We start from the raw sequence: 12508 nt of genomic DNA on the forward strand, positions 1-12508 counted from the left end.
TACTGAGGTAGCATTGCTGCCAGGGGAGAATATCTCACTGATTATATGGGAGTATAAATGGCACCCTACTGAGCATGCCACCATTTTTGATCTGCCGGTTTTGTACAGAATCTGGCAGAAAAAACCTGTGTATAAAATTTGTGTTAGGCCGAACAGGGGGATCCTGAGGATGCAGATAAAGTTGACACCGGGACATACCACCGGCCGTCCGGGACAGTTTTTTTTCTACTATTATGTAAGAGAGCTTGTAGTTTAGTACAGCCCTGATATGTTGCACGTTTATCTCCAGCTCTCACTGATCTGATGAGAGCAGTAAAATGGCGACGGACATTAGAAAATGTTTTATAGCTGGGTGTAGTAGGCGTGATGAGTCCCTGGTGCCGGCGCATTGCATGCTGGGACACAAGCGGTGCATGCCGGGAACTGTATGACCGGAAGAGCGACGCAACAAACACACAGAGGTAAACAAACCTCTCAATGTAAACACAAAATAATAACGGTAAATGAAAAAATAAAAAATGATAACGATATTCAGGGGGCATTAATAGATAAATTGAGAAGCGTGTCAGTGTTAAAAAAAAGAAGTATTAGAAAACCCCTTTAAATACTGGTAAAGCAGCAATGAAGGTTATGAGAATATATTGTATTATGATGCTAGCCTTTATGTTAAATTAGGTGAAACGTGTAACTTTCTTGTGTGTTTAGCGAACAGTATATACGCCAAATATATCCATAGGGCCCCATTCACCTGCCAAAAGTGTTCTTTTAGCATCCATTGGACCGGTATATGTCGGTATACCATTTTGTTTTCAACTGGCGTAGTAGACAATGCTATTCCATCCAGAGGCATCCTGTAACGAAAAGTATGTTGTTGTTTTATTAACATGAGAGCCTATGGGAAACGTATGCCACTGTATGCCTATACAGTGGCATACATCGGAGGCTTCTGTCGGGGATATTTGTTGGGAATTCATCCCGACGTACACTGCAGACACATTGTGAATGTTCTTCATGGTAATGAGGTTTGAAATGTACATCTCTTTTGACATTTTTTTTTTTAATACAGAAATCTAATAATTATTAGTTATCATTTCTATAGCCTTATTAAGTGCAAGATTTGCATTGAAGTTTGTTTTCTTGTCCATAGATTTGCGCATTGACATTATTTTATGTTTTGTGTTTTTTTTAGAGACCATGAAGGAACCGAGACAGAGAAAAGATAATCGACGACCAGACATTGAAATATATAAGCCTGGGTTGTCCAGACTAAGAAATAAGCCTAAATTGGATGTGTCCAGCAGCGGAGGCAATCACATTGAGGAGCATGGAAATGAGAAAGCCAAAGATTACGAGACTTCTGTTAATGGAGTTAGCTCAGTAGTCTTATCTGGAGATCAAATCCAAGATGAAGAAGATCTGGACCATGGTGACTCATTGGCTGTGACCCCTGAAACGCAAGAACGAAAAATCACAAAAAGAGCCAAGAAACCAGACCGACAAATTTACCAACCAGGAAAAAGACTACATGTTCCTGTAAAAGAATCTTTGAGTGAAATGATAGAAGATGATATTGTGAGAAAAACTGAACAGCTAAAATTAAACATTGAAGAAGATCTTAAGAAGTCTGTCACAAACAATAAGAGTTCTCTGGAAAATGGAAACAAGAATGTCAAGGTTGACAAATTGAAGAGATCAGAGAGGGAGAGACCCAACAAGGCTGGAGACGAGACATCCTCATTAAGGTCCGGTAAAGAAGAGAGAAAGACTGGTTCAACCAAACGTTATTCGCACTCCGACAAACGAAGGACTCGCAATTGCAGCACCAGTTCTGCAGGGAGCAACAACAGCAGTGAAGAAGCCATCTTGGCAGAGGGCAACAAGAAGCGTCAAGACAAAGGAAAGATGGTTGGAGATCGTAAAGAAAAGGTGCGCGCAAAAAAGCAGGTCTCGCTCTCTTCAACCGATTCTTTTGAAGAGGATTATAATGAATGGCTGGATGACTCGCTCCAAAGCAGAAACCAATGGAAGAAGAGACCGAGCTCCAGTGACAAAAGCTGTCCTGAAAATACGGATCGCATCAAGAGATCAGGCAGCAAAGATAACCGTGAAGGGTATTACAGCCGAGAATCCCCCCATCATCCAGTCAATGATGAAGAGAGGACCAGGAAACGAAGTGATAGACCCAATCACAAGCGGAGCAACGGCCTAGAGAAACCCGAAGTGAGAGAGAGATCAAGCGAGCCGAGGGGCAGAGGGAGGGGGATCATTATTCTTCCAGCCAACACTGACATATCCAATACTACAGGAGCATTAGAGGCAAACAGTGCAAAGCCCCTCTCTACGGCTTGCAGCAAATCTGTCCGTGGCAGAGGCCGTGGTGGAGGTAATCGTCGTCTCTGGGATCCCAATAACCCTGAGCAAAAGCCCGCTCTAAAAAACCAGAGCCCTCAGCTTCATTTCCTAGATACCGATGATGAGTCTACACCTTCTACGCAGAGTGACAACAGTCCGTCTGTCCCTCAGGCATCTTTCTACAAATTCCAGAATTCTGATAACCCGTATTACTTTGCTCGTCCACCATATCCATATACTGGTTACGCCATGCCTTATTCTTTAAATCCCAGCAATGGCATGTATCCTGGTAGTTATTATCCTGGATATCCAGCTCCGTCTGCACAGTATGGTTCTGCTTCGTTTCCTGGAAGTCCAGTGATTCCTGAGGAAATCGAACAGCAAGTGAGGACAATTCAACAGCAAGAGTTGAGCCGTCTCTTGAGAATGGCAGATAACCAAGAGCTCCAGCTCAGTAATCTTCTCTCCAGGGATGCGATCAGCATTGAAGGCCTGAGTAAAATGGCTTTGCTTAGGTAAGGAACAGTTTGCATGCTGCCATCTGTTAAATTTAATGTATCTTCATAAAAAAAAATATTCCAGTTAGGTTTTAATCCTGAACATATCTTTTAGAAATGTTGGGGTATTTTTAATTTTATTTTTTAATGTGACTATCCACAAAAAAATAAATCTTGAAATCTGGGTGTAATGACTGGGAGGTAGGGAAACAGACAAGTGATCCCTAATCTACCCGCCACTCAGTCCCTGCCTACTGGCAACGACCCGCCCTAGGCGACGGGGTACAACTGGGCGACGGTCCCTACGCTCAGTAAGTGCACGACAGACAAACAGACAAGGGTACAAAGAAGCTAAGGAAAATGGGGCAGTTGCCCACGGCAACACCGTGAGCAACAAGAGTGGTGAACGAGCTGAGTCAAACCAGGAGTGTACGAGGTACCAAACGCAGAGCAGGAGAGTAGTGAACAAGCCGAGTCAAACCAGGAGTGTACGAGGTACCAAACGCAGAGCAGGAGAGTAGTCAGTAAGCCAGGGTCGATATGAAGCAGGGTCAAATAGTTCAGAAGCTGCAGCAGGGCCAGGAAACCATACGAGAAGAATCACAAGCAAGGAGGAACAGGAAAGGCAGGTATAAATAGACAGAGGGCGGTAGCTAGCTCCGTCTGGCCAGGCTGTGATAGGCTCTCTCACTCCTAAGCCTGCCATCCTGAGTGGTGGAAGATGGAGTCAGTCTCACAGACATAGAAGCAGGTGCAGACTGATTACCTATGGGCGTTGACACAGAAGCTGTGCCTGGCAGATCCTTTACACTGGGCAAATACTTTTTTGCTTTCTGTAGCTCAACTGTCTGCTTTGCTTTATAAACTAGGATAGAATGAGCAAAATAAACTCCTCATTAGCGAGTGGGCGAGTATAATTGTATTGTATTTCTGGAGGCTTAGACAAGGCAAGATAGTAATACTATACACACAGATAAGACTATGCATCTCCCCCGGCACGCTCTGCGAAAGTTCTCCATTAGGGCTCATTCAGAGGAGCGTGATTCTCGTCCACGTTGAAACAACGCACAGCACATTGACCCGTTGATTTCAATGGGGCCGTTCACACATGCAGGAGTTTCCATGCAGCAAGTGTCGTGTCCGTTGCGTGAAACTCACTGCATGTCCTATGTTGGTGCGTTTGAAGTCAATGGGTGTGTGGAAATCACGGACGCATATCCGTGTTTCATGCATCGATCACATTAGAAAAAAAAAAAAAGGCTTGCAAATGCGTAAAAAAACCACACATGCCATACGCAAAGAAAGCTGATGCAAAAACGCAAATCACACAGACCGATTTCCGTGCGGTTTTAGGCGCGGAAATCGGTCACGCTCGTGTGAATGTAGCCTTAGTTTTAGAGACTGACATTTTTCCTTCAATTGACTCCCATTTATTGCAGCTGCCATAAAGCGCACACACCACGCTGTACTCACTACTGGATGTACAGGAAGGAAGTGTGTCCAATATGGCCGCACCATGACAGTTTTTCAAAATAAAAAAAATAGCTTAAACATTAAAAAAAACAACCCAAACACATTATTTTTCTTATTTATTCATATTAATGAAACTAAAATCAAATACAAATCAAATAAAAGTGGAAATGTGAGAATTATGTAATTACTTTATATGGGATATGTACTTAGTAGGTAAGTATACTGTCTATAGTACAGCCTCATGGACCAGGAGGATTAAAACAACTACTGTCTTCTGTAGAAACAGTCCTGGGAGATCCGCACTTGGAGATCGTATTCTTTTACATTTTATACTAGCAAAGTAAAGTATTACATTTGCTCCTTCAGTTTATTCTTATTCGCTAAAAACTATAGAATTGCTTTAAAGTCTATGGAAAACATTGGTGCCATTTTTATCTAATGTAATGTATGTATTTTCGTATACTTTTCTAATATACTTTTGTTAAAATATTTGCTTTGTTTCAGCGATTCAGCTCTTTTATCTATCCACTGTACATAGAAGCTGCAGAACGCCGCTGTCAGCCGAATCCGTCAGTGAACTGGTTTGACAGCTTGGCTGACAGCAGCTCCTGTTGATCAACTTAGATCAGTATTAGGCTGGATTCACACACCGCTTTGTGTGTTTTTCATGGCGTGTTTTTTTTTAATGCGTTTAGTGCGGCCAGATGTAACATAAATGTCTATAGTGAAGTATAAAATGCACTGCATACGACTGGGTTCTGGGTTGTGGTGTTTTTGAGGAAATGTTGTGGTCAGTGGCGTTTTTGTTTTTCTTTGAAACGCAGCATGCTATGGGTATTGTATTTTTAAGGCGTTTTTCCCTTAGGCTTCTCTATAGGACTTCAAAAAGGCCTGAAAAAAAAGCATGTAGTAAATGAAAAATTACACAAAAATGCCATAAAAACACACGTTACATTTAAATAACACTAGCGTTTTCAGAAGAATTATCTTAATATTTTTTAATTGCTAGAAAAAATCTGTGTGTGAAGTAGGCCCTAGGGTTAGATGAGATGTCAGAGGCACACAGGAGCCGCTGTTAGCTGAGCCATCAGTCCAGCGACGTTCTGCAGCTTCTATGTACAGTGAATACATAGAAGCTGCAGCGCTGATACAAAAAAATGTATATTAGAAAAATGCGTAGTGTCCCAAAATACATACATGAACAAAAAATAGCATCAAAGGTTTTCATAGACTTTAATCTAATGACATAGGGCTGAATGGGCTTGCTATGATGGTTTACTCTTGCGTCCCCTGTCATAACTCAGAATAATAGACATATCTTTAAAGTGTTTGATTCCAAAATTAAATCTGTGAATGTAGCAACATGCAATATACAGGTCAATAAACTAGTTACCTATATATGAAGAATACCTAAATATAAATTTTGCAGCACTTTTGGTCTGATTTCAGGAGACTAGTGACTTAGTCATGACTGCTTGGCTACAGGTATATCTTGGCAGAACAAAGGACTCTGCATAATAAAATCCAACATGTCAATGCTTGTGCTTCCCCCATCCCGACTTCTGCAGTTGTAGGGGTTTTTATGATGGGCCCCCATACACATTTGATTTTTAAGGGAGCTTGTTATTAATCTATTGTGTATGGGCATCTTAAAACCAATGATTCATCTTCCAAGTGACCAATCAAATTTCAGATTTGGAAAATGGCCTCTTAAGGTTGACACGAGTAAAGTTTGCTCTCATTTCCCATTCTGTTTTTAACATGCACATTCATCTCATGCTTTCTTAAATTATCTTAAAACTGCATTAAAGTGAATCTCCACCTTTTATTATGTTGATTTTAGGTCCAAAATTCTGGGCAGATTAGTTTCTTAATAAAGCTTTACAACAGTCAGAGCGTCGTATTCCCTTTATAGACATAGATTTAAAACCAAACATTCTGGCTTCCTGCAGTCACCACTAGAGGGAGCATGGTAGTTTACGGCATACTGTCATTTAATTTAGTTCCCTCTAGTGGCGGATGCAGGCAGCCAGAATGTTGTGATTAAATCCATGTCTATACTCGGGATCTGGAGCTCTGTATTAGAAAAACGAAGCTCCAACTGCTATCAACATATATTAAGAAATTAAAGAGGTTTTCCCATCAGAGACATTTATGACATATCCACAGGATATGTCATAAATGTCAGATTGATGCGGGTCCCACCTCTGGGACCCGCACCTTTCCGTAGAACGGGGCCTCCTAATCCCTGTTCTACTGCTCTGTGTTGTGGCTGAAGCGTGTGATTTCTGACCATGAATTACGGAAACAGTGTAGCTGGCTGAGCTACACTGTTTCTGCAACTCCCATAGAACTGAATTGTAGTTACAGAAACAGCATAGCTTGCATGCTACGCCGCTACATAGTAGTGAATCTTCGTAGTTATTGAAACAGCATAGCTTAGTGAGCTACACTGCTTACGTAATTCATGGTCGGAAATCACACGCATCAGCCACAATACATAGCAGTAGAACGGGGATTAGGGGGTCCCGTTCTAGAGATAGCTGCGGGTCCCAGAGGTGGCATAAGTCATATCCTGTGGATATGTCATAAATGTCTCTGATGGGAAAACCCCTTTAATCCGCTCAGAATTTTGAGTTAAACTCTCTTTTCTGTGCAGATCGGAACTACTCCAACTCTATGAGCACTGCCTTCTGACTGACATTGAACTCTGTGACCAGCACAACGTGGACCAGCTCTTGTGGAAGAACGTGTTTTACCAAGTCATTGAGAAGTTTCGACATTTCTTAAAAGAGTCATCGGGTGAAAGTGAAGCCATCCCAAGACAACTGCTCCAGGTGTTAGATGAGGTGAACATATATGACCAGCATGCTTGTTGGAGCCACATACGTGTAATGCTCAATCTCTTTATATGGTGGTTGGAAGCTTAGTCCACCGCTCTTACTACACGCGTATAGTTGCTTAGGGATGCACGGTGCATCGAAACTTCGATACTGTTTCGATACTGTGCATCCCTAAACGGTTCGATACCGCTATTTCCTGTATTTCGATACTGAGCTGCGCAGCCGCACAGCTCAGTATAGTAATACATGAATGTATGGGAGCGCGGCTGCGGCTGTGTAATTCAGCCACAGCCCCGCTCCTGAGTCATGACATGTGCGCGCGGGGTCAGGATGATGCGATACGGCCAGCGCTGCACTAATGAGCGGCGGCACTGAAGACAGAACATGGCGGGCGCACTTCAAAACACCCCCATGTTCTGTCCTCAATGCCTGAACCGCCGCTCATTAGTGCAGCTCGGCCGCATCACCTCATGCTGACCGCGCGCGCACTTCCTGTCAGGAGCGGGGCAATGGCTGTATTACACAGCCAGAGCCCCGCTCTATAACGGTGGAGATCAGAGAAACATCTCATCTCCGCCGTTATTACCCTGAATGCTACGATCACAGCTGACTGCAGCATTCAGGGGAAAATGAGAAGGGGGGATGCCCCTGGATCGCGTCACAGGGAATTCCTGTGACGCGATCGAGGGCCATACCATATATGGGCAGACAGCCCAGGGTCTATTGACGGACCCCAGGGCTGTCCTACCATATTTCTTGTTGTTAGGACATACCCAAGTATGTCCTAACAACTGCCTGTGTATTATCCGTCCACAGGTTAATGTACTGGCACATATCTGATATATGTCAGTACATTAAAGTTTAAAAATAAAGTAAAAACAAAGTATTGTTAAAATTAAAAAAAAAATACACATTCACCTTTTTTACAATAAACATTAAAATAAGTCTCAATACATAAAATATACACATTCAGTAATGGCGCGCACAACAATTTTTTTGCATAATTTATGATGTGTATGCTGTAAAAAAATGAAATAAACACGGCTTTCATTCACTTATTAATGTGAGGCGCGAGGTGCGATGAATTTAACCTCCATGTTCCTCACATTAATAGTAATTAACCCCATCATGTACCTCGCACATTAACCCATTATGACAGAGAAACATGATGGGATTAATTACTATTAATGTGAGGCGCGTTCAAAATTCATCACACGCTGCGCCTCACATCAGAAAACGGAAGAATTTTTTTTTTTATTACTGTTGGCAAAAGTATCGGAATTGGTATCGAAATCGCAATACTAAACGAAGTATCGGTATCGAAGTCCAAATTCTGGTATCGTGACATCCCTATAGTTGCTATGGTTTGCAGGTTTTCAGTTGGCAGTATATACGCTATGTATTGCTTTTATTGTCCCTCTATAATATACTTATTTAAAACACAATTCTTTATTTCTTAGGGTACGTTGTTTTTTGATAGTTTGCTTCAGAAACTGCAGGCAACATATCAGTTCAAGCTTGAGGACTACATGGATGGGATGGCAATCCGTAGCAAGCCACTCCGTAAAACGGTGCGTCCTTTATTCTCCTTGTTAGGTTGATCTTCTGTTCTGACATTTTGGATGGATTTATACTGATTGTTTGTCGCATTTAGGTGAAGTTTGCTTTGATCAGTGCACAGCGCTGTATGATTTGCCAGGGCGACATTGCCCGCTACAGAGAGCAAGCTGCAGACACCTGTAACTATGGCAAAGCTCGCAGGTAATATTACAGGTAATATGTTTTTAGGAAAAAATATTTAAATTGTCTTCTAAATATGTTCATTGTTGTCTGCAGTTGGTATCTAAAGGCACAGCACATTGCACCCAAGAATGGCAGACCTTATAATCAGCTAGCCCTCCTGGCTATATACACGGTAAGAAAGGTAGAAGTAGACTTTGTAGTTGTATGTTGTGTTGTGTTGTGTTGTATGTTGGATGTAAAAATTTAAATGCCAGCAGGCAGGATTGTATTTAAAGTGCACCCATCATAAGGGCATCAACATCATGAAGACTCTGGACCCCCGTTCTAGTGATCAGTGTGGACAGGTGATAAATGTCCTTCATTAAAGAGTCTCTGTCACCAGATTATCAAATCCCTATCTCCTATTAAATATGATCGGCGCTGCAATGTAGATAACAGCAAAGTTTTTGTATTTTTAAAAACGATAATTTTTGCCCAAGTTATGAGCAATTTTATATTTATGCAAATGAGCTTTTCAATGGACAACTGGGCGTGTTTTCTCGTTTTACCAACTGGGCGTGTATTGTGTTTTTACCAACTGGGCATGTATTGTGTTTTTACCAACTGGGCGTTGTGAATAGAAGTGTATGACGCTGACAAATCAGCATCATACACTTCTCATTGTTCCCGCCCAGCTTCTTTCACTGCAGAAATACAGCGTGACGTCACCCACAGGTCCTTCAACCTTGTCGTCGGACAAAGAAGATACATCGGCTCCAGGCGTCCAAAGGGTTAATATGCTTGTCTCTAGGGAGTTTACTATGCTTACCTGCACATGGTGATGCTGCTGCAAATTCAACTGTACTCTCGGACGCCTGGAGCTGATGTGTCTTCTCTCTTCCGACGACAATGTTGAAGGACCTGTGGGTCACGCTGTGTGTCTGCTGTGAAAGAAGCTGGGTGGGAACGATGAGAAGTGTATGATGCTGATTTGTCAGCGCCATACACTTCTATTCACAACGCCCAGTTGGTAAAAACATAATACACGCCCAGTTGGTAAAAACACAATACACGCCCAGTTGGTAAAAACACAATACACGCCCAGTTGGTAAAACGAGAAAACATGCCCAGTTGTCCATTGAAAAGCTCATTTGCATAAATATAAAATTGCTCATAACTTGGGCAAAAATGATTGTTTTAAAAAAACAAAACAATTTTGCTGTTATCTACATTGCAGCGCCGATCACATGCAATAGGAGATAGGGATTTGATAATCTGGTGACAGAGCCTCTTTAAAGAGTGACTCCACTTTCATCAAACTTTGATATGTCATAGAGACAAAACAGAAGTTTAGATTGGTTGGGGTCTGGGTGCTGAGACCCCCAACATTGCTAAAACAAAGGTGCAGAAGCATCAGCTGAGCGCTTTGCACCTTCGGCTGTGATCGGCGCTCCTCATCAGCCTGAAGACGGCTAACATAGACGTTCTATATGAGCCGTCTTCAGCCTGACAGGGAGCACTGATTACAGCCGAAGGTGCAAATAGCTCAGCTGACGCTTATGCGCCTTCGTTTCAGCGACGCTGTGGGTTTCAGCACCCGGACCCCCGCCGATCCAAACTTTTGTTTTGTTTATATGACATATCAAAAGTTTGCTAAAAGTGTAGTTACTCTTTAACTAACCCCTTTATTTATGTGACAGCTCATCTTGGAAAGTAGAGTTGAGAACATGGCTCTGAGTATTTCAGGAAATGTAGTCCTTTTGCATCATTCTGTTACATCACTGCAATATAATTTATCTTTAAAATTTTTCATTTTTATCTTTTGTGTTTCCACAGAGGAGAAAATTGGATGCTGTTTATTACTACATGCGTAGCCTAGCTGCCAGCAACCCAATACTCACTGCCAAGGAAAGTCTCATGAGTTTGTTTGAGGAGACTAAGCGTAAGGTAAGATGCTGTATTTTCCTAAGATGTACATCCCGTTACAATATGAAGTGCTTTATGCATATGCACATTCTGTACATTTTGTAGAACATGTTAGTTTGAATGTATTGCTTTTAAATATTGATGGAAGAATCCTTTTTCTTTAGCTCGTCGAAGTAGACCGTGCTTACTATAAGGCTGAGTTCACATGTCGCAGATTTATCGTGGATTTGTCGCAGATTTTCATTATTGATTTTACTGTTTGCAATGCAAAAGGGTGATATCCGCGTCAAATCCGCAGCAAATCTACGACGTGTGAACTCAGCCGTAGAGCCATGGTCTTGTGAATATTAATTATTCTGTACTTTATTATTCTTACTAAGGCTGAGCAGATGGAACAGAAGCCACAAAAGGATATGGATGCATCCACTTATCGTAACCCCGCTGATGATATCAACCGAGTGGAGATATGGATCAACCCAATACGGCGAGGTCGTCCCAGCAGCAGTCCTGGGAGTGATGGCCTTGAAAGTCTTAGCCCAAGTGATGTGAGTCTTAATAATTGTATATTAGGCTGTTAAATGTGGAATATCTAATGAGACATTGCATTTTTAAAGAGAGATTGTCCTAATGTAAGGGTGTGGAGCAGCAACTCCTCAGTGAAGATGCTACTGTTGCTTTAAGTGCATTAAATTTATGTATAATATGTAACTAAACGTTTGACAAACTTCTGACATGTCATAGTGACATGTCAGAAGTTTTGATTGGTGGGGGTCCGAGCACTGAGACCCCCACCAATTGCTCAAACTAAGCGGCATGTCAAACTGTGACATGTCAAACGTTTAGTTACCCTTTAACTGTTTTTCCTTACCATTTCCCAATCTTGAAAAAGGACTGTTGAAGAGATTATTATATACAGCTAGGTCCAGAATTATTTGGACAGTGACACAATCTTCATGATTTGGTCTCTGAATGCCACCACATTAGATTTGAAATGACACAACTGAGATGCAATTGAAGTGTAGACTTTCAGGTTTAAAGGGAATGTGTTGCCAGAAAAACATGTTTTTTTTTTAAAAATTAAACATTTAGTGTGTGGGTGATTAAACACTGTTCAAATTTTTTTTATTTTTATGCACGAGTCCAGGTAATATTATAAATTATTTCTAATTTATAATACTACCCATTTTTGGTCACTAGATGGAGCTGTTCCCAAAATTGCAGCATTGCAACATTGGGTTAAAAGCCCTCGCTCTAGTGAGCTCTCAGCATCCCCCCCTCCTTTATCCTGGCTAGTGCCGGGATAAACGAGGGGTTTGAACGATGTAACCTCCTACACTGTGTGTCGCCATTTTTTGAGCTAACCCACAGTGTAGTAGGTTTACATACAGTAGTAAACACACACAAACACGAACATACATTGAAATCTCTTACCTGCTCCTGCCGCCGCGGCTCCCTCCGGCCCGTCCGCTCCGTTTGCTGCCGCTGGTGCAAGTGCACAAATCCGGAAGCCGCGACCGGAAGTAGTAATATTACTGTCCGGCCGCGACTTCCGGTCCACAGGAAAATGGCGCCGGACGGCGCCAATTTCGAATAGGACTGTGTGGGAGCGGCGCATGCGCAGTTCCCACACAGACGCCGTACACTGCAGTCAATGGGACGGGAGCCGTTCGCAGTCCCTATGGGACTGTGGCTGCC

General features: G+C 42.2%; 1 protein-coding gene across 2 annotated transcripts in view; it reads left to right on the forward strand.

Moving 5' to 3' along the window:
- SMG6 (SMG6 nonsense mediated mRNA decay factor) overlaps nucleotides 1-12508 on the forward strand; it is a 260817-nt gene that overhangs the window by 7629 nt on the left and 240680 nt on the right. For both annotated transcript variants that reach the window (XM_075854152.1, XM_075854154.1), the window contains exons 2-8: nucleotides 1190-2867; nucleotides 6982-7171; nucleotides 8626-8736; nucleotides 8820-8926; nucleotides 9002-9080; nucleotides 10724-10834; nucleotides 11194-11358. In XM_075854152.1, coding sequence (XP_075710267.1) covers nucleotides 1190-2867; nucleotides 6982-7171; nucleotides 8626-8736; nucleotides 8820-8926; nucleotides 9002-9080; nucleotides 10724-10834; nucleotides 11194-11358 — 2441 coding nt within the window. The remainder of the gene's footprint in view (nucleotides 1-1189; nucleotides 2868-6981; nucleotides 7172-8625; nucleotides 8737-8819; nucleotides 8927-9001; nucleotides 9081-10723; nucleotides 10835-11193; nucleotides 11359-12508) is intronic.

Source organism: Rhinoderma darwinii, chromosome 2 (genome assembly GCF_050947455.1).
Source record: "Rhinoderma darwinii isolate aRhiDar2 chromosome 2, aRhiDar2.hap1, whole genome shotgun sequence".
NCBI lineage: Eukaryota > Metazoa > Chordata > Amphibia > Anura > Rhinodermatidae > Rhinoderma > Rhinoderma darwinii.